This window comes from Pinus tabuliformis, chromosome 3_1, assembly GCF_031772625.1.
Source record: "Pinus tabuliformis cultivar Carrire ecotype Pingquan chromosome 3_1, CPIR1, whole genome shotgun sequence".
In the NCBI taxonomy this organism is placed as follows: domain Eukaryota; kingdom Viridiplantae; phylum Streptophyta; class Pinopsida; order Pinales; family Pinaceae; genus Pinus; species Pinus tabuliformis.
The window spans coordinates 55803136-55826462 of record NC_142301.1 but is presented as its reverse complement, the minus strand read 5'-3'; the positions used below and the strand labels follow the sequence as shown (position 1 = coordinate 55826462).

At 38.2% G+C, this 23327-nt stretch overlaps 1 protein-coding gene across 1 annotated transcript in view; it reads left to right on the top strand.

Moving 5' to 3' along the window:
• Nucleotides 1–248: 248 nt before the first annotated feature.
• The window catches only part of LOC149185744 (uncharacterized), a 38741-nt gene continuing 15662 nt past the window's right edge, over nt 249–23327 (top strand). Inside the window, exon 1 of the mRNA XM_089409134.1 lies at nt 249–303. Within this exon, the coding sequence (XP_089265260.1) occupies nt 249–303 (55 nt within the window). The remainder of the gene's footprint in view (nt 304–23327) is intronic.

Sequence of the window (23327 nt, the reverse complement as noted above, 5' to 3'; positions counted from 1 at the left end):
ATGGATTAAAGTGCTGAGTACCAAATGGAAACCTGACTATCTCCTTTCCCTCGACATCTACGAGTTTCAAGTTCTTCATCTCATATAATCCAATTTGCAAAGGAAGAGTGGGCCATCGTGCTTTTTTCTTCTTGTGCAAAGCTGCTGACAACGATGTGGCGAGATAGTATGATACTTCTTGCATGACAAGCTTGTCAGTGGCATACCTGGTGTTATCACATTTTTCTTTATGAAAAGTTTTTAAGAAAATGACGCCATTTTTTGTGTCAACATCTTTCCTTTGTAATAAACAGGGAAATCTTTGTAAGAACAATGCACTGATAATGGGGTTATCAAAATTTTCGGGTTTGGTTGACAAGCCGACTATCAGTGCCAAAATAATTTTCAAAATTTGATTTTTCAAATTGCGCTGACCACATCAACATAGGAAATGATGGTTTTTGGAAACGTGCCATGTCCAACTCAAAAGAGTAAGTACTTGTTAAATCAATGTTTTCGACCGCCATAGGATATGGTTAATTCAATAATCATCCTGACTATAATTATTAACCCAACATTGTAATTATTCACCCCACTGTTAAGTCATTTCACGGTCAAGAATTTTTATCATTAGCTTTGAAATTGGTTGCCCCTGAAAAGATTTTCATCCGAGTTTTACACAAAAATCCAGGATCAAGTCTCGATAAATTTTCCTCCATTTGAGCACACAACAAAATAGGAAAAAACGGCAAGGCTAACATAACCAAGCTCAAGATGCCTGACCTTTAGATGGTCTATCCCGACAACCAACAACAATTTCAGCTGGCAGGGTGGGAGGAATTCTTCCACCGATGCAAAAACTAACAATGTCATAGCTCATGCGTTTGCTCAGGGTTTTGATGGAAATCGGTTGGACATAGATGAAATCTCTTTCCCAGTTATGAAGGAGTTAACTGCAGATGATACGGCCCTACCTGCAGATGGGGAAAGGCTATTCAGAAGCCATGTTCTCATTAGGATTGATGTCCCATTTTTCTTGAAGACAAAGTTCAAAGACAAAATTTGAAAGATAGGGGTGAAAATATCATAGCTAGAGGATAAATGGCACAACCTGCTTCATATTACTTAACATATGTGAAGGGCGTTTCAACTAGGTAAATATTTACCACTTTCATTTCCTAGCACATCTAGCTAGTCAAGTTAGGATGAAAACTTGTTTCTATTTACTGGAGAGTTTAAAACATATGGCCTCTTGTTTTAGAGCGAGAAATGACCCTTCTCCTCATTTTGTCTACCATAAAGCTCCGATCAAATAGTTGATTGAAAACTAACTGGCCAAAGTAGGGAGAACTTGGAGTTATTTCTTATTTTGGGGAGTTTTTCAACCTCAATCCCCTAAATCTCGAAGAGGAAGGAAGAAAGGTACTAAATAGGGGAGGAAGACTCATGTAGGAGCTCCCACTGAGCCAACCCCTAGCAAAAAAGACACAGATATCCCTTCATCATCCTCTAGTCCTAAAATCCCTAAATTTTATCAAAGGAGAAGTGTCAGGCTCAAGAAATTAGACCCTGCATCCCCTGAAAATTTACCCTTTGTTATCAGTTCTCCTTAGGCTGTAAGTCCACTCTTTGAAGCATCCCCTACATACAATAATTTACCAGAACATATTAAAGGCAAGGAAATTGAAATTGAGAGTCAAGTTGAAGAAACTCCATTGTTTGAAACTTTTAAAGGAGGCAAAAGACCCCATACAAGGCCAATAAACAAATTAAGGTTTAAAATAAAGCTGAGAAGCAATCCAGAATTGGCCAAGGAGGTAATTGATGTAGACAACATGCCATTAAAGGACCTTATAATCAACAGAAAAAAGACTGTAAGTTCTAAAAAGAACAAAGATAAAGCAACCAAGGGGAAAGGTCCTATGGAAACCAGGCAAAGCAAAAGATAGAGAATGGAGAAAGTAGATGTGCTTTTGAAGGCAACCAACACCCTCAACTAGGAGGAGAAAGTAGGTGTACTTCAGTAAGGGACCTATTTCTAGCATCAAAGGAGATATTATGAAAATAATTTTTCTTAGCCCAGATGTTAGCATATTTTCCATCAAATACTTTTATTTTAGAAAAACTTTATGTATTTAGATATATATTTCAGATACATGAACTTAGAAGACTTTACTATTTTTTTATTATTATTGTAATTAAGTGTGAAGCTATAATATTATCAGTGGTTGTTGTAAAGTCCATAAAGACAATTTCTAAAGAATGAAACAGGGTTGGATTTTACTTGAAAAGATAATATTCTGGTTTATTATTTGAATAGATCGTAAATATATATATCGTGTTTGATGAGCATTTGCAGAAAATTCTTGTGTTGTAGTTCCCTGTCCATTTTTCCTTTGTTTTAAAAAACCTTCTTCATGTATAGAAAACTTAGTATCTGAAATTGGGATTCTTTATGCTCCTGTTTCGTTATTTCTCAGGCATTAGTACTTGTTGTTTAGTTAGATAAAATATTGTTTTCTTCAGTTCTCTTCTTCCAAATTTCTCAAATTGTCAAAGGAGTTATTGCTACCCTGCTTTTTGTGTCTTTCTCATTAAATTTGTAACATCATCTGATAAGCCTAGACTCCATGCCCAATGGTTTATTTTCTATACAACCCAACCAAATTTCATCATTCTGTAGAAAAATATGGCCATAGAGCTTAAACTAAAACCTACTACTATAATGATTTAGAGTAGTTGTGTTTTAGGGAGAGATCCCTCTCCAGGTTGAAGGGCCAACTTTCAACCTCAATGAGATTAGAGGTTACCTTAGAGGTTTTACCACAACCAGGTTTCCTCTAAGAGATAACACCTGGGTAAAACATGCAGAGGTTTCTCTTCGCTAGACACTCTAAGGAAGGTGCCACTTGGTGAGGCATACCAATCTGTGATTACTGCCATCATCTCCATTGCTTCTCGTGACATGCAAGGTGGATCTTATTCAAAGATAAGCTTGTAAAGCAGGATGATGAATTGGTCAGTTAGTTGTGCCGTTACTCATCAATGACTGCAATCCAAAATCAACTTGCAATAAATATGCATGACAATTTCTCGTGGTGTCCATGTCCATTTCATGCTAGGAAACTGATGTTGTGCATAGATTTCATCTAGTACATATTGAGATATATAGAACCTCGCTTGCTCACCATTGGAAGGACTCCGAGCCTTTGCTACATGAGCTCTCACCTGTCGAGCCAACAAATATGTGTAGTTGAACGACTTCTCCTCGTTCACTAACTGGTTCAAAAAGACTTCCCACCCTTCAGGAAAGGTTTTCGTGCTCTGCTGACCATGGATCCTGCAAGCTAAGATAACCAAGAGATGGTAGGCCTTCCTGAGGGACTTTGTCTTATATACATGGGTGGGTGTCTGTCGAAACTTAAATGGACATTTCACCCAACTTTTGACAATGTATTTTGTGTTCACATAGCCGTGGGTGAAATAAAAAAGTGAGTCCATGAGCTGCACTCACTCGGGAAAGTGATACATGCATTGATAATCTTCTGCCCGGAAGGTGGAAAGATTTTGTCTGCTAACACTGCTTAATGTCATGGTCTTCTCATTAATGTGTGAGACAATCCAACTGATGACATCTGCACACAGAAAGGATGGATATCTGCATGCAACCTTGTGTAGTCCTGACTGCCAGTTACTGAGATAAACATGTCGGTACTCTAAGTCTGCCTCAAATTCATTTGTAAAAGAATATTTAACCTACTTCCATTATTTAACCTACTTCCATGTCAGTGATGATCCCTTTTCTATAAACAATTGAATATCTGCATACACTGGCAAGTCTATTGGTGTTTTCTAAACTGCTTCCCCAGTATTGCTTTCAGTGGTCTCTTTTGAAGAAACTCTCTTTGATGCCATGGTAATAATGACTACTGGAGATGTGCTAAAAAACTATTGTACCTATGGGAAAGAAAAGACACTCATGGCAAGAAAATATCAATCTTAAGCAAATCTACTTACAAGGCATGATAAAGCAGCAAACCGGGTATCTGATGGGGAGGATTGCACAATTTTCATTGACAAGAGGGACTAGCTGCCTATGGGGACTACGTAGTTCCAACAACCAGGGTTGAATCTTGCGGCTTGAGACTACGCAATGCGCAGTCCCAGCCTGGGTAGAGACTAGGAGAGATTGTGCATTGCGTAGTCTCAGTGGCCAAGGTGACAGGATGGCTCCTGGAAATGCGAAGTGCGTAGTTGGATCCAACCTGTACTGTGCACTACGCAGTTCCTGAGACCAAGTTTGTGGATTGAGCCTTAGGGTTGCGCAGTGCCCAACAGGGCAAAGTGAAAACCGACCAAGGAAAGTGCAGATCTTCCTAAGGGAAGTGTGGAAACGAGCAAATATGGGAGATAGTGTGAGCTTGAGTTCAAATATGACTAATTATGAGTAAATCACTATAGATCAAGTGCAATAACTAATTAAATAGAAGGAAAATCAAGCGTGTGAGGAGAGTCGCCGCAACAATGACCATCCATGAAAAAAACAAGAAAGTTGATGCGACACTTGTGAAAAGAAAACGAAAACTTAAAACAACAATTCTACAAGTTAAAACAAGTTGAAACACCATCAACCATGAAGAGAAATAATTAAAACAATACTCACACAAGCGAAACGACAAAAAGCGACAAAAAGGAGCAAAAGACAACAAAAGCGAAACTCACCCGAAAAAGCGACGACGACCGCACCGAAGGTTCCTTGATCTCCTCAGAAATTCTAGAGATCCAAGATCGAATGTGAAAATGAGCTTTAGAGGCATCAATTAAATAAATTTGAGCAAATTAGGGCTTATGATGTGCATGCCTAAAATCAAGGAAAAAGCGAGATTTGGTGGAATTTTCTAAAAGTAGCAAAAGTGTCTCCTTCAAGACACTAAAAATAGATCACTATTTTTAGGAATGATTTTTTATTTTTTAGCTTTTTTATTTTTTTATTTTCCCAAGGAAATTTTTGATGCACACTACTGGGACAAACTACGTAGTTTTGGGGAATTGGGCAACTTTTTAGCTCAGTGCATTGTGCAATTTTTGAGCTTAGTGAGGGATTCTGTAGTTTATGGGATCAGTGCTGAGCTGCCTTCCATGAAGGTGTAGTTTCTGAGCTCAAGGCTGACTTCCATTCAAAACTGCGGAATTCCCATCATCAAGGCTGCTTGCCCTCAAGGATTGTGCAGTTTTTAGAGGCAAGCCCAAAACTGCTGTGGAACCAAGTCGGGAGATCAACTTGTGAGCTAGAAAGATAAGCTAAGTGTGAAAACATGCAAACACAAGTGAAATAAAAAATATAAGTCTTGGTTAAAGCATGAATACCTAAATCATTGCAAGATGGGCTCCCGTGGATAGGAAGGAAGGCTCCAAAATCGAAGCATGGGAAAATTTTTGGAGGGTGGTTGTAGCTGCTGCAACACCCTCCTTTTTGCGCCAGAAATGTTGACGGATCTGGACCCACAAACATTGAGGGGATCTCTTTGATATGAAGTCCCAATTAGACCTCACACCATTTGGTATAGAAGTCCCATCTGAAATATGACCCGGTTGTCGATGCAGTGGGTTTAATGATGTGCCTTGGCTACAATAACATATAGAGTGGTATATGGTGACTTTGGTGGGAAAAAGTGTGGGACTCTGCGGAAGGTCAAGTGCAATGCATGAAGGTTCTAACACATGAAGGGAAAATGAGTGAGTCCCTTAGAAGCTTGTAATAGTACGCGGCTTGAAAGGAACACATGAGCATAAAGACATCACAAACTAATCTGCGAAATAGTTCACAAGTTAACAATGATGGAATTATACAATAACACAAATTCAACAATATTCGTACCAATGCAAAGAAAATAGCTCATAAGCATAAGCGTAAGTGAAATAACATACATTGCAAACATAACAAGAATAGTCGTACTATATTCACAACATATGAATGAAAACGTGCAGGCTCTAAGCTTTTATTAAGTGAAAGTTTCAATCATACATATACCATTGCCGGAACACTAGCCCCAATAGTGGAACATTGATCCAGGTGGCTCCAGAAACACTCAGTGATAAAAAAGGCCTTAGGAAAGGCTCAAAATTTTATCAAACTAGAACCAAGTTGTAGTGCTCTTCATTACGATTCCGATGGTGCAAACAACACACAAATTTGAGCCCATATGACCAACTTATTAAAATTTGAAGTTTGAGAAAGCAAACAAAAATAGGGGGCCCAAAGTGTGCCACATGGCATCCTAGTCAGAAAGTGGGACCCACATGGTAGCCCATCAACCATTGACACATGAAAATCCATTATTGGCTCTTTTCCTTTGCAGAAAAGACAAAAAATTAATAATATCATCTCAAATAAGACAAAAATTATTAAAAATAATAATGTAATAACCAAAAACAAATATAATAATAACAAGAGTGGTTATTGTATAAAATAATAGGGTTATTAAAATAATCATATAAATTCATATAGTTATATAAAGTCCAACCAACGAATATTAAAAAAAGAGAGGGTTTTATGGTTATTCAAACCATATTTGTATAGTCGTTGGAACAAACATTAAATATGGACATGACCTACGGTTTTTATAAACAATATTATATATAAAATATATGCTAAACCGACGGGATTTGTTATATAAAAAACAATCGTAGACGACTTGAATTCAAACGACATGATTGATATATATATTCAACAACGGGCAAAAGAATAAATGTTTTTTAGGTCCGTGGAGTTAAACCGATGACGCGCCTAACAATTATGTCTTCATAGTTAAGCGCCAACCAAACTGCCAATTAGCGAAATCTTGAAATGCTCATCGATGCTCACGTATAAAACGATTAATCATTTGCGAATCGAGGAGTGCGTGTGAAACCCTGAGGAGGAACTACTTCCAGGTTGGGCATGATTTTTGAGACAGAGCATATTCTAGGGGAATATTTTATAAAATATTTCTAATGCAAAATTAGTGAGGAATTTTTGAAATTTTTTGGAGGCCAAATTTTCGCAGTGTCAGATTCATGCCAACTTTATATTCATTTTCTCAGTTTTCTGTAAGGAATATGATGGTGTAATCAGTTTCATCATCTGAGTAGCAGATATTCAGTGAACTTGCAAAGAAGAATCTTTGTGGAATCATACGGTATCTAGAAGATTACCTTGAGGCCAAATTTTTATAGTGACATAATCATGCCAACTTTATACTTAAACGAACCAAAATTTAACTAAGAGACCGATGGAATGATTGGTTTTATGATATGAGCAATGAAATTTTAGTCAACTTGCAGAGAGGAATCTAAAAGATTCCCTAAGGGCCAAATTTTGACATTTTCAAAACTAGAACAACTTTATACTAATTTTACTCAGTTTTTCGCAAGGAGCGCAATGGCGAAGTTAGATTCGTCATCCGAGCAGTGTATTTTTCTCCCATCTCCAAAAAGGAATATTGAGGGGAATCTTTGAGATTCTCGAGTCCCTGGAATTGATGGTGTCAGAAAGGGGTCAATTTTACAACCATTTGACATGATTTCATACCACAAATTCAACAGTGTAGTCGATTTCTTTAGCAGAGTTGTACGTTTTTAGGCCATCCCCAGAAGTGGAGGTATATGATGTAGTGATGCCATGTCTTTCTTTTGATTTGCTAAGATGATGATTTTGATGTTGAGATCCTTGTTTACCACTTTGTTGGAGGATATTTGTATGCCACTTCATGTGAGAATTTGATATCTTGTCATGCTAAAGGAGGGCCCATGTGAGTGAGAGTTCCTATAGGAAAACGTCTCGTGGAGAGACATGCCACTCTAGTTGAGGGAGTTTATCCTTGTAATGACAAATAATACACCATGTACTCATCATCATCTTGCAACATTTAATGAAGCGACCTCCCCACTTTGAGCAGAGCTTGAAGATGTAGCCCACACTGGGTGAAATCTGTTATCAACCTGTTGTGCTTTGTTTCTCATGATTGCCTTTCATTTCTTTTTAGGTTATGTGTGTACATTTTATGGTTACATGCTCTTTTATATGTGATTCTGAATGCATCAATGAAGTAAAAAGATTCATATCAAGTTTGGTATCAGAGTGGTCTTCTTGCTGATGTGAATTGTGAGTGTGAATGATAACCAGAGATTGAACATGCAACAAGAAGGAAAATGGAGGATCACAAAGATCTCTATGAGGACCTCCTCAGGATGGCACACATGGTAGATATAATGTATGCATATTATGAGGAGAAAATGGAAAAAGAGGAACAAGAGAAAGAGAGAGTAGAGGATGATGCTCCATCTCCATATTCAGGTGAATATTCTTCTTCTTCATCTTCTTCTCATCATTCAAATGAAGAGATAAATGAGAGCCTTCAAGAAAATAATGTTGAATTGAAGAGAATTCTACAAGAAGCAGAAGAGGAGAAGAAAAGATTGCAGCTTCAATTATGAGCCATGGAAGAAGCCTTGGAAAAGTTGAAGCGCAATGAAGGCTTAGCGAAGCCATCATCACCAGCTTCAGAATCAACAACTAAGGTAAACAATGTTGATAGTTCTTCAGTTTCATTTTCACATGACACTATTTCTGTTGGAAGCCTTAAGGTACCCATTTCAGGAACCAACATGAGATTCCTTACCAAGATGGGATATAAAGGAGGAGGACTTGGTGTTAATGGCCAAGGAATGACTCAGCCATTGGATGTTGTAAAAAGACCTCGATTTGTAGGATTGGGATACCCTGAAGGAGAGTGCTCGAAGGTAGAAGAAACTTCTGAGGCATTGTCGAAACCATCAAGGAAAGAGGATGGTGGGAACACACCACAATCCTCCCATGACATTGCACATTGCAGAGGAAGAGCTAAGGCAAGTTCTCATTGCCAGGATGGCACCAAACACAACCAAGATATGTATAAAAAGTCTCAGTATTATAAAGCTCATTTTGATTACAAGCATATTGTTAATGATGAGCATAAATGATGGTGTAGAAAACCAAGTAGTTGTTGTGGCTTGCATAATCATGTGGTTTCGGAGTGTCGGAAGAGAATGCCAACAAGAAAGAGGATGAAACGTGAAAGGCCTTCTCCACATCAGGGAAGTAAGAAGGTTAAGCAGTTCTGGAGGAAGAAGGTTTTTTTAAATCATTACAATAGAGGTGGGCATAAAAGAGCCACATGTTGGAGGCTCTACCTAGAGCAGCGTCTCAAGGACAAAGCACCCGTGCAGGAACCAGTTGGAAAAACTGTTCAACAAGCAAATCAACTCCGGGATGATGAACCATTCACTTTGATGAGTGAGAGATGGTTTTATTAAATATAGTAGCTTGTCATGGCCGCATTTTGTAAATGATGTGTTGCGATATAATTGTAAAAGTGATGACGTGTTTTCCATCGCTTATTAAACCAAGGATGATGTTTTGGCCTCTTTTGTTGATCGCTGGGGTATTGGTTTTTATTATGATGTACACTTGACCAAAGAGTGTGTGTTATAAACTCTTGGAAAGTATGGGGATGCTTGGTCATGTAATCGAACATATATTTTGCAAAAATGTACTACAGGTTTGCAAAGAGTACATGTGTCAGTTCATCACTTATGGCCATGAAGAACAAAGGTGAAGGAGAAAGAAGTGGGGCCTATGAAGGCACTTGTGCAGATAAGGGAGTACAACAGATCACAAATCGTGTTCATGGTTTTGGAGGACCAAAATCCCCTCAGTGGAGAGGAATGATCGAGATGGCTCTAGAAACACTCAGTGATAAAAAAGGGCTCAGGGAAAGGGTAAAAAATCGAAGTTTTAAAATGTTTATGAAACTAGAACCAATTTGTAGTTCTCGTCGTTACAATTCCGATCGCGCAAACGACACACAAATTCGAGTCAGTATGACCAACTTATTGCAGTTTCAAGTTTGACAAGACAACAAAAAAGAGGGGCTCACAGTGTGCCACATGGCATCCTAGTCAGTGAGTGGGCCCACATGGAAGTCCATCAACCATTGGCACATGGTACTCCATCATTGGCTCCTTGCCCCTGCAGAAAAGACAAAAAGATAATAATATTAAATCTCTACTAAAAACAAAAATGATTAAAAATAATAATATAATAATCAAAACCAAATAAAATAATAACAAAAGTGTTTATTTTATTAAATAATATGGTTATTAAAATAACCATATAAAATCATATGGTTATATAAAGTCCAACCAACGAATAGTTCAAAAAAAAGAAAAGGGTTTTATGTTTATTCAAACCATATTTGTATAGTCGTTGGAACAAACATTAAATATTGACGTGACCGACGGTTTTTATAGAACAATATCATATATAAAACATATGCTAAACCAACAAGATTTGTTATATCAAAAATGGTTTAAGATGATTTGAATTAAAACAACATGTTTGATATATATATTCAACAATGGGTAAAAGAATAAATTTTTTTTGGGTCCGGGGAGTTGAACCCATGACCTGCTAAACAATTATATCTTCACAATTAAGCGCCAACCAGACTTCCAACAAGTAAAACCTTGGATTGTTCATCAATGCGTACATATAAAACACTTAACCATTTTCAAATCGAGGAGCACGTGTGGAACCAGGGGGAGGAACTACGCCCAAGTCATGTATGATTTTTGAGACATAGCATATTCGAGGGGAATATTCCATAGAATATTCCACGAAATTTTCTTCATGCAGAATCAGTGAGGAATTTTGGAGATTCCTTGGAGGCCAAATTTTCACAGTGTCAGATTCATGAAAGATATGTACTCATTTTTCTCAGTTTTCTGGAAGGAATCTGATGGTGTAATAAGTTTCCTCATCTGAGCAGCAAATATTCAGTGAACTTTCATAGAGGAATATTTGTGGAATCGTGAGGAATCTAAAAGATTCTCTTGGGGCCAATTTTTCATAGTGACATAATCATGCCAACTTTTTACTCAAACGAATCAGAATTTTGATAGGAGATTGATGGCGTGATCGGTTTTATGATCTAAGCAACGAAATTTTAGTCAACCTGCAGAGAGGAATATTTGTGGAATCGTGAGGAATCTAAAAGATTCCCTAAAGGCTAAATTTTGATAGTTTGAGAACTAGGCTGACTTTATACTCATTTTACTCAATTTTTTGTATGGATCACAATGATGAAGTTAGATTCATCATCCAAGTAGAGGATTTTTCTCCCATATCTAGAAAGGAATCTTGAGAGTAATCTTTGAGATTCCCAGGTGCCCAAAATTGATAGCGTCAGAAAGGGGTAGAGTCTACAGTGATTTGACACAATTTCACACTATGAATTCAACAGTGTAGTACATTTCTTCAACAGAGTTGTGCATTTCAGGCCATCCCTGGAAGTGGAGGTATATGATGCAATGATTCCATGTCTTTCTTTTGATTTACTGAGATGATGATTTTGATGTTGAGATCCTTGTTTACCATTATATTGAAGGATATTTGTATTCCACTTCATGTGAGAATTTGATATCTTGTTATGCTAAAGGAAAACCCATGTGAGTGAGAGTTCCTATAGGAGAACGTCTCGTGGAGAGACATGCCACTCTAGTTGAGGGATTTTATCCTTGTAATGGCAAAGAATACACCATGTACTCATCATCATCTTGCAACATTTAATTAAGTGACCTCCCAACTTTGAGCAAATACTAGAGACGTAGCCCACACTGGGTGAACTCTGCTATCAACCTGTTGTGCTTTGTTTCTCATGATTTCCTTTCATTTCCATTTATGTTATGTGTATGCATTTTATAGTTACATGCTCTTTTATATGCGATTTTGAATGCATCAATGAAGTAAAAAGATCTGGATCAAACATGAAGTCAACACTTTCTCCTCCAAAGAAAGATACTCCCTCTATGCTATGGAGAAGCCAAGGTTATCACAAACTCCCAAGCTCCTGATTCTAAGCCTAAGCCTAGCCAAAAGCTCGACTCTCAAAATCCCTTTACATGAGTTATGAGGGTCTATTTATAACAAAAGGGGTGATTGTTATACAAGATTTATGATCGTGGACAAAAGTATCTCCCCTAGGTTTGGTGGCTAACCTAAAACAACAGAGAGACAAGGAACCCAATGCTTTCCTTAAAGTAAATAGATGACAAAATGAAGCCTACCTGGAATTCGTCACGGGCTTCGCTCCTTCTTTAGCTTGAATGCTCCAATTCCAGCTCCGATTGCAAAAATTAGAACTTGCATAGTCAGATAACACAAGCCAAGAAACTATGAGATCTATGCAATATCATCTAAATACTCTATTCAATAGATCAACATGGTATTGAAATACATGAAATAACAACATCACATATAGGAAAACAAAGAATTATTTGCATTAATATAAATGGAAGGAGTTTACAACCATAAATAGGTGTTGATCTTGTAGAAGAGCTCCTCCAAGTTGACTTGTCCTTTCCTTGTCACAATGTGCACCTCCAATCACCCTAAATGCATGAAATGAAACCTATCACCACAACATCATAAGGGTAGAATCACTCTCCAAAATCCAACCCCTTGCATATGGAAGGCTGTAAATATATAGAGGAGTGGGGTAAGTTGGGAGTTCTTATCCAATTACCAATCTAAGGTTTTAGATCCACCTTTGATGGGAGGATGGGATCAAAGGATAAGGGATGGAAACTCCAAAGTAGGGTAGGATAGGATCCGAATACTTTATTAGAGGTAAATGGTTGTAAAATTTTTGGAAGCTTCTGGAAGAGGAGGCTTCTAGAATTGATCTATTTTTCTTGAATTTCTAGAACCAACGCAGGTGCAAAGGGGAGAAACCTATAAGTGATCAACATAGGCCACAATGGAGAACATTGTAGGTGAACGTTGTCCAACAAGAGGCCAAGGTGCGTTGGTCCTAAAACCAGCCAAGATGATGCAATTTTAGGAAGAAAATTTGGGGAATGAAAGATACATGCTTAGGGCTTTGTGAAAAATAATGACGAGGGAGAATATGATGTTTATTGATCCCCTCTGGAGGCCTAATGATCGGATGTGAAAAAATGGCCTATAACAGATCCCCCCCCTAAAGTGAAAAGTTAGAAATGACAACTAATGACTGAAGTGCTTTACCTTGTGATAAGTTGGGATCAAGAACAACTAGCTAGCTTCATCTACAATACATTTTCATCATGACATCTTTGTAGCTGAGGGAAGCATACCCATACTCATCACATAAGTGAACATAACATTACAATGATTAAAAGACGCATCCACAAATGACAAATGGTGGACCCATGACTGGATGATTCTCTGTATGATCATGGACATCATACATTGTGATCTCTGTATAACTCCTGAAATTGTAGCTTGGATGGATGAAACTAGATCTAGGGTCTTCTATCTCGTTCACACAACGAACCAATGTATGAGTCTATCCATGTGAATCAATGAGATGAGGTCGAACATGGTAGACTCCATATAATTATCGACCAATGATGTAAGCCGTTAACAAATGCGAGAGAAAACACCGATGATGTTAATGGCTCTCAAGGTACTACAATACAATTCGTATGGTGCGAAAAAATGATTTGATGTCGAACACCACACATAGTATTTCGGTTGAAGGCCATTGATGTAAACCTGTCGCCAAGAGCGAGGAAACTTGCCATTGATGTATGCAATCACCAAGGTACCAAGGAATGTTCCTAAGACAACTTCTTGGATAATGTGCTAATGTCAACAGGAAGTGACCCATCACAGGAGAGAATTGATGTATCCCCCATCAACGACACAAAATGGGTATCGTGATTGAGACATAATGATGTTGATATGAAATTGGATCAAGAAATGCAAACATGGAATGAAGGATTAAGAGTATTGTAATGAAAATTAACTAAATGACTTCTCTTGAACACACCAACGACACTGAATCGAGTTGGAAGCATTGACCCAAAACTAAAATGGAGGCTCTGAAAATGGTATGGCAACTAAAATACAAGCAAATTACCCAACCCAACAGCCATGTAGATGAAGTGGAAGAGTGTCGTGTTCAAGAGAGACTCGTTGCCATTAGCAAATGGAATATCCTGTTTTCCCAATTTCCCCAACCATACTGGTTAGTACCTAATTATTTTTTAACAAGCTTGAGGAGGATAACATATGTTTGACCTATAAGTTCACCCTTCAAATGAATCCCTCCGAGTATATTTAACGAACCTTAAGAATGATAGGTTTGACCTTGTCATGTTCAATAAGTCCATCGTTGTTTGATGTTTTAACGAGTCCAGTGAAGGTAAAAATCAATATTTTTTTCATGTTTAGAGACTTTGAAAAAGAGGCGAAAAAGAAAACTCCAAATATCCCTTTTCGTAGATAGTCTGTTAAGCTCGAAAAGGTAGAAAACAATACTCAAGAGAACCTCTTAGCCATGTTCGACTAAGGTATTCTTTTTTCGTAGATAGTCTATCTCAGTCCAGAAAAGGGTTAAAATTATACTGAGTAAACGCCTTTTCATTTGCTTTAACGAGTTCAAAAAGACAAGTGCTTGACAATATTTTCATATTTTGGGAGTCGAAAAAGAGTTGAAAAAGGACTCCTCTTGGAGAAATGAGTGGTATAAAAGGTAGAAACTAGTTCCGGTCATGATGGAACTGTTCAAAACATGCAGAGGGCAAGATGTTGGCTAATAAGCCCACTCATCACATTGGTTCCTCAAGAAAGGGTAAAAACCAAATGAAAGAGTATGATTGCCAAGAAAATGGTGACGATGGAATGAAAAAACCAAGGCTCATCTGGAAAAAATAGGTTGATAAAAATGGCAATCACGAGGGATAAGATAAGAATGGTTTCATTTTTACATAAGCTTGAAACATGAGAAACTAGGCTTGAAATTGGTTTCATTTTTACACAAGCTTTAAACAAAGGAAAATTATGCTTGAAATTGGTTTCATTTTTACACAAGCTTGAAACAAAGGAAAACTATGCTTGATATAAGTTTTCATGCCCCTAACATAATGACTCAATTCGAGGTACATGCCCCCCAAACTTCATTTCATGCACCTAAGTAGACTACTGGGTACTAACAGGTGGATGGAATGAAGGTTAATTTACGAGATCAAGTGAAAGAATCGAATGGGAATTTACGAGACCTAATCAAAGACTCTAATTGAAATGGGATTTGTTTCATTTTTTAACGAGCTTGACATAGGAAAAGAACTATGCTTATAGGAACCTATTTCATTTTTTAACGAGGTTGACATAGTAAAAGAACTATCCTCATAAGAGCTTGTTTCATTTTTTAACGAGATTGACACAAGAAAAGGAAATCTGCTCCGAGGATCTTGTTTCATTTTTTAAGGAGCTTGAAACAAGAAAAGTAACTCTAGTCCCGGAACCTTGTTTCATTTTTTAACGAACTTGACACAAGAAAAAGAACTCTGCTCCGGACCTTCTTTCATTTTTTAACCAGATTGACACAATAAAATGAACTCTGCTCCGATCCTGATCATGGCCTCCAAGAGACCATCACTTTCAAGAGGTTCTTGTCAGATGGGAGAACAACGCTCTGGAAGGGATATATATCAAGGGATCTAATGGAAATATTAAACTCCAATGCCCCTAGTAAATGACGTACTACATAACCTACTAGATCATTAGTAGACATAGACATGGAATAGGTTGTCACATAATTAATATGTGGTGGGGGAGATACTGATTACATATAAGGACCATTTAGGGAAACTGGTTTGATTGGGATTTAAATTAGGACCATCGAACAAAAGCTGGTCAATAGTCACGATTCTTCCTTCATGCGGGAAACACATCACACGAAAAAGCGAAGAGACAAGAGATCTCATGCAATAAACATAGTCACGACCAAGGAGTAAATTAAAATCCAAAGGGCCTTGGACTACCATCACATCAATATATACTATCTTTCCTCCCAAACTAATAGGAAACTTAGGAAGGATCCCTAACGGTTGAATCACTCCTCTATTAAAGGGAAACAGATTCTGGGTAACAGGCACAAGTTGCAGAGAACCTAAAGCTTGCCAAGCAATTGAGGACATAATACTAACAAATGCGATCTATGATGGTGCTAGGTACAACCACATTATAAGCTTGTACCATAATATGGAAGGGCACGTAAGGAGGAAGATGATATCCTATCAGTTGACTCCAATCAAATGAAGTGACCATACTACTTAGAGGGGTGTCATGGAAATGGGAGAACTGCCCCCTTGTGCTATGGGAACATGAGGTTTTCCCCTGAGTTCATGGGAATCTAAAGAAACAAGAAGAACCTGAGCGGTATTAAGTTCACTCTCTACAGGAAAGGTATGATCAACTGAAGGTGGAATCGAGTCAACCATTTTCTCAACCAATGTTTGGTTAGGAACAGACTCATGGGATTCATGTTCAGAGAGAGTGGGATTGATTGGATTCAGATTCTAATCAATCACTTCATCAACTAGTGGAGGATTGGGAGAAAGCTTTCGGTAACCAGTTGGAAGTCGTGGCTGAGAAACTGTAAGGTTTTCCAACACTTTTGAGGCTTCATCCATATAAGGAAAAAGGTGAATAGGATGATTTCCTTCACATAACTTACAGGGAAATTTAACTTTACCATTTTCCCATGGATCTTATTATTGTTAGTTGAGGGTTTGTCATCAACATGATCTTCATAAGTTGATGACCAAGGCTGATGTGAGCTTGTAGACCACACTTCTAATACCTTGGGAATACCAGGATGATCTCTAATAAGGTGGTCACCATTACATAACATGTAAGGGAATTTAACTTTACAGGGCTGATTGGAATATTTTCCCATACTATTCGCGTCCATAGCAATGGTTGCTTGGTTTCCCCCTTGCTTCTTCTTCTTCTTAGCTTCCTGGTTACTAGAATCAAGAATTTCACCGAGCGAAGAGGAAGAAAGGGACGAAGAAACAATAGGTGAAGAAGGAAAAGAGTCAACTTTAGGATCAACATGAGGTTGATGTTATTTAGGTGGAGGAGAACTTGATTGAGAAGAAGTTTGGACATTCGTAACCATAGGGGTCGAAAATAACCAAACTGGCAAACCAATGGTAAATTTGGGAAGGGACAATGTTTCCATATAAGGAGCACCAATATTTCCAAAAGAAGGAAAAGGACCAGGATTCTTGTCAGAGGGGTTCCCTTGATTGGTAGACTCTGGAACTGTTGCCATTAGTCTCAACCTAAGATCCACTAAGGAGTTGTTCCACGGGGAGGATGTTGTTCTGCGGTCAATTAATTGATTTTAGAAATTAAAGACACAAACAAAACAAAGGGGTAACTAGGCATAAAGGTTTACCAAGCAACCGTGAACTGCAATATACACCTTGGCGAACCAAGGACTTAACGTACATGTAGGCAATCTCCCCAAATGTTGTGTTCGGTGTATCACGGTATACAAGGCAGCTGACTTAGTTACCTATGGATGGATAGCAACCTATAGGGGACTCCTAAAATATACTTGACAATATGTGGGAGTGAATTCTGTAGTAGTGTTGTCTAATGTGCAACCGTTCAATGAGAGCGTTCCCATATACTTTACGTGCGTGAAGCGCCATCCAATATACCTAACGTTACATGGAGAACAATCATATACACTCACATACGTGGAACGAGATTTCCCCCGGGATGTAACATTGGAAAACAACGACAACTCCTACGTTTAACAACGTTGGAACACATCTCTAGCCTAGACCTCTAAATGATTGCGTTAGTGTTACAAATGATCCTTAGCTTAATTAAGGTGAATTTTAGAGTTTATCCTGAATTAGATTTCAGTTTCAAGGCTCAAAAATCGATGTCACCTGAACACACCTATGATGCAACTAATATGAGAAAAATAACTCTTTTCAATTTCGATGAAAGCTATCTAGTGTAGGGAAGAGGTGCAAACAATGATGCAACAAATAAGAGCTTCCTAACTAGATATTTCAATTTCACTATTCCAATTCAATTCAAAGCATTAAAAGATGCCAATCCATGCAATGTAATCTATGCATGATTCCCATGAAAACTATGCAAATGAAATCTATACACAATTTCCTTTCTTGCTGTGAAAATGAGAATTATAACTATGCAAATGATCTATGCAAGAGAATTCTTCAAACAAACACAAGAGGATTCCAATGAAATCAAAAGTAATCTAAGATTTCATGAACAAAGGACTCAAATTGAAATTGGATGAAAATTTCAAAAATCAAAAGAGATGACACTCAAAGGCGATTAACACTCATACACAATTAAGGCCCCCCTGGTGATTGAGGGGGATTTTTTTTTTTGAAAAAATGAAAGAAAAAACACATGATTTCATACTAGGGAATTCCAATTTCATACACAAAACCCTGGATGAAAATGCAAAGAATTTTCTTTTCAACACACTTAAATTTCGAAACGAGGAAAAATAAGATGCAACAATTTAATCACTAATTCAAATGCACTTTTCAGAATGAGGACTAAAACAACAATTCATCCAAGCGGTCAATGACCAAAAGAAATTAGTTTGCAAGCATCCAAATCATAAGAACAAAGAAAAATAAAAACCAATTCTTACCAAAGGAAATCAAACACGAATGCAAACCAAATGGAGAATTTAGAGAGACCATAAGACACTGAAGACTCAGGGAAGATCAACTAGAAGTAGGTTGAACAAAGAGACACTCAAAAACCAGGGCAAGTTTTGTGCAAAAGTAGGGGCCAATGCTAGTGTAGAAGAGGCACCAGTGCTTTGAAATGCAGGTACAAAAATTTCAAAATAGTTCTTGACTGGGAAAAGAAACAAAGGTCTATCAAGAAGGTAATTAAACAAAATGGACAAAGGAACCACCAAGGGAATACACTGTTCCCCAGTATGGTCGCCAATTTGTTATACAGGATTTACAATTGCGGACAAAAGTATCTCCCCTAGGTTTGGTGGCTAACCTAGAACAACAGAGAGACAAGGAACCCAATGCTTTCCTTAAAGTAAATAGACGAAATAATGAAACCTACCTAGAATCTGTCGCAGGCTTTTCTCCTTCTTTAGCTTGAACACCCCAATTCCAGCACTGATTGCCAAAATTAGAACCCGCACAGTTAGATAACACAAGCCAAGAAACTACGATATCTATGTAGTATCATCTAAATACTTTATTCAATAGATCAACATGGTATTGAAATACATGAAATAACAACATCACATATAGGAAAACATAGAATTCTTTGCATTAATATAAATGGAAGGAGTTTACAACCATAAATAGGTGTTGATCTTGTAGAATATCTCCTCCAGGCTGACTTGTCCTTTCCTTATCACAATATGCACCTCCAATCACCCTAAATGCATGAAATTAAATCTCTCACCACAACAGCATAAGGGTAGAATCACTCTCCAAAATTCAACCCCTTGCATATGGAAGGCTGTAAATATATAGAGGAGTGGGGTAAGTTGGGAGTTCTTATCCAGTTACCAATATAAGGTTTTATATCCATATTTGAGGGGAGGATGGGATCAGAGGATAATGGATGTAAACTCCAAAGTAGGGTAGGAGAGGATCCAAATGTTTTGTCTAAGGTAAATGGTTGTAACAAATTCGGGAAGCTTCTGGAAGAGGAGGCTTCCGAAATTTATCTATTTTTATCGAATTTATAAAACCAACACAAGTGCAAAGAGGAGAAACTTGTAGTTGATCAATGTAGGCCACATTGGAGCAACCTATAGGTGAACGCTATCTAACACAAGGCCATGGTACGTTGGTCCTAAAACTGGCTCAGATGATGCAGTTTTAGGCAGAAACTATGGGGAATGAAAGATACATTCTTAGGGCTTTGTGCAAGTTGATGGCAAGGGGGAATAGGATGTTGATTGATCCTCTTAGGAGGCCTATTGATCGGATGTGAAAAAATGGCCTATAATAGTGACTATTAACTTCCCCTTGTGACTCTTAGACTTCCCTAACGACTCTTGAACTTCTTTACAAAATGACTGTTTACATTCATTACATCATGACTATTCACATTCCAATATTGACACTTAGAATTCCACTTAAAAATTAATTACAAAATAATATTATAATACAATTGTATCGATATAAGACAAAATTGGGCAGAGCCAACTAAACAACCTAATAAAACAAAACAGTTAAGCTTGAGTTTGGGGAAACTCCAGCTCAACAACTTCCAGTTGATGTTTCTCGGTTATGTATCGGTGCATAGCTTTGTACTGCACGATGACATCCCCAAAATGTGCGATGGTGTCAGGCTGGAAGCAGACTCTAGCCTCCATGGCATCCAGGTACACTGACTTGGAACTGGTTTGTGTTTCCTTCTTGAGCAAGAGCAACATTGTGTTGATTTGGACATGGCCACCAATGTACTTCTGCATATTCTGTCTATTTACTTCAAGATCTTCCTTGATGGATATCTGTCTCAAATGTTCCAAGTATTCTTCAATCTCCTTCCTGACCTGATTCTTGCATTTGGTCTTCATGACTGAGCTAATTGATGGGATCCCGTGTGATTTCACCAAGAAGTCTAGGCTATTGTACAATCTTTCATATTAGGCCTCAGTTGTTGGCAATGAAAAAGGAAAGTTGTTTGTTATTCTAGATGAGCATACTAACCTTTGCTTTCTCCAACTCTACCTCGTGCCTTGTCTTCTTTCCCAATTCAAGCGATGCCCCTTTGTATTGCATTGACCATTCATGAAAGGCAACAATAGTTGATCGCATAACCTTGAGGGTTTTGACATAATATTTACATTTCTGCTGCAACCCATTCAAGTCGACAACTTCCTTATGCACGATAACAAGCTCCTCATAAAGTCTCTGCATGGTCTTTCCCAGTGTCGATACTTCACTGAGTATCGTTGCCTTCAATTCTTCTATATAGACCTATGCAGGGGATGTATTTTGTAACTCTGCTAGGCGTTGTTCAACCTCTTGCTTAGAAGCCTGCAATTTCTTTGCCAAATGTATGTTCTCGACCATTAGATAGTCCATGTTTGACTTTATAGCACTTGCAAAGGCCAAGTTGGCTGTGGCAATGACTGTTGGATTTCTTCTGGTGTCTGTCACGATCACCCTTTCTATGATAAATGCAATAGATGTGAGGTTGTCTGGAAAATGTTTCTTCCATGCTTATGCAATATTTTTCTGAAGCTTCTCATAAGTTATATTTTACGTGTCCATAACCAGACCATCATCAAGAGGAACAATTTCCTCTTCCTCACTTGGAGCTTGCTCTGTTGGAGGATGGGGAGATTGAATGGTGACCTGCTATGTACTTGGAATCAGATCAACATCTTGGTTCTGCAGCTCCATTTCCTCCTCCATGTCTTGTATCTCGATCAACTCTTCAATCTCTTGAGCAAGCTCCTTGTCCTGAATTTGTTTTCTCTCCTCCTCTAGATGCCAGTTCTGCCCTTTTTCTTAAATTTGTCTTTGTGCTGTTTATTCCGCTATTACTTTTTGCCTTTCTTCTTCTTCTTGCCTTTGCATTTCTTCCCCCAATATATTTTGATCTCGTTCTTCCCTCTACTTCTGTTCTATTTCCTGCATCCTTTGTTTCCTCTTCTTCTCTATTTCTATGGCTATTTGAGTATGATTTGGTCTGCTTTCATCTTGCAGCTTCGCTCTCCCCTTGGACTTTGCACAACCTTCCTCTTTCCCTTCTTGCGCACTCGGTTGTGCTCTTCTGCTGGTGTTGCCTCTGGAGTGATTTCCTTCTATGGAGTAATAAGTGAAATTCCTGCAAAACTGATGGGCTCGCAGGACTTGGAGGCATTATAATAATTCTTCCATGGTTTTTCCTCTAGCTAGTGAAAGGTCCCGCTTAGACACTAGAAATGATTCCTCACATAGTGGTCTCTACAAAAATTATGGGGATAGTACGGATTGAAGTCCAGAGTACCGAATGCAAACTTTTATATCGCCTTTCCTTCAGTATCCACGACTTTCATATTCTTGATCTCGTACAATCCGATTTGCATAGGAAGAGTTGGCCAAGGGGCTTTCTTCTTCCTGTGCAAAGATGCTGAAAACCCTGTGGAGAGATGATACACAAATTCTTGCATGAATAACTTATCGGTGGCATACATCGATAAAATATGTGGAGAATTCTGTCTGCTGAACAACCTGAGGAAAGTGCCATCCGTTGAGGCAAACCAATCTGCTATATTCGATACTGCTTCCATTTCCCCACGTGACATGCAAGGTGGCTCTTCCTCAAAGATCAACTTATACAATGGAATGAGGAAGTGATCAGTTAGCTTCTCCATTACTTCTCTGTGGCTGCACTACATGACAAGGTCTTGTGGTTTCCAAGTCCAATTCATGCCAGGGAATGCATTGTGTGTGTAGATTGCATCCAGTAGATATGTAGACATGTAAAATCTAGCTTTCTCGCCTTGGGAGGATTCAGGGCATTGACTACATAGATATTCAACTACTGGGTTAACAAGTCTGACCAGTTGAATGGTTTACCTTCATTCACAACCTGGTTCAGTAAGAATGCCCACCCTTCAGGAAAGGTCTTGGTGCTCTGCTAGCTCTAGTTTCTGCAACATAAAACTATCGAGATGATAAGCCCTCTTGAGATATTTTGTCTTGTAGGTATTAGTGGGTGTCTAAAAAAAATTTGTTGGCTCTTTCACCCAACCTTTAACAATATCCTTGGTGCTCAAGTAGCTGGGTGTCGCATAAAAATAAGAATCTATTAGTGATTTTGGCTAAGGAAAATGGTATATGAGATGATAGTCTTCTGCCAGAAAAGAAGCAAGCCTCTGTCCACTGGCATTGTTCAAAGTCATAGTCTTTGGATTTGTATGAGAAACTATCCAGCTGACAACGTCTACACATGGGAACGTCGGATACTTTCATGCAACCCTATGTAACCCTGACTTCTAGACATTGACATACACCTATTTTTCTTCTAGATCTGCTTTGAAGCTTCTTGCTGAGAATGCTTCATTCATTTTCTTCCATGTGATATATGATTAATTTTCTATAAACAATTGAGTATATGTGTAAATTGGCAAGTTCATTGGCATACTCTCAACTGCCTCCCCGGTGCTGCTCTCTGTGGTATCCTTTGAAGCAGATTTCTTTGGTGCCATGATGTCAGTGACTGATGAAGAGAAGTGCTCAACAACTGCAATACCTATGGGAGGAAAATGTACTCATGGAAAAGACAAATTAGCTTCCACAGATCAACTTACAAAGAAAGATCAAGCAACAACCACATGGACTAATGAGGAAAATTATGCAATTTTGAGGTGAACGAGGGAGACTGGTTGCTTGAACTGCTCATTGTACAGTCTCAATAGCCAATGGTACTGCTTGAGGCTAGAGACTACGCAATG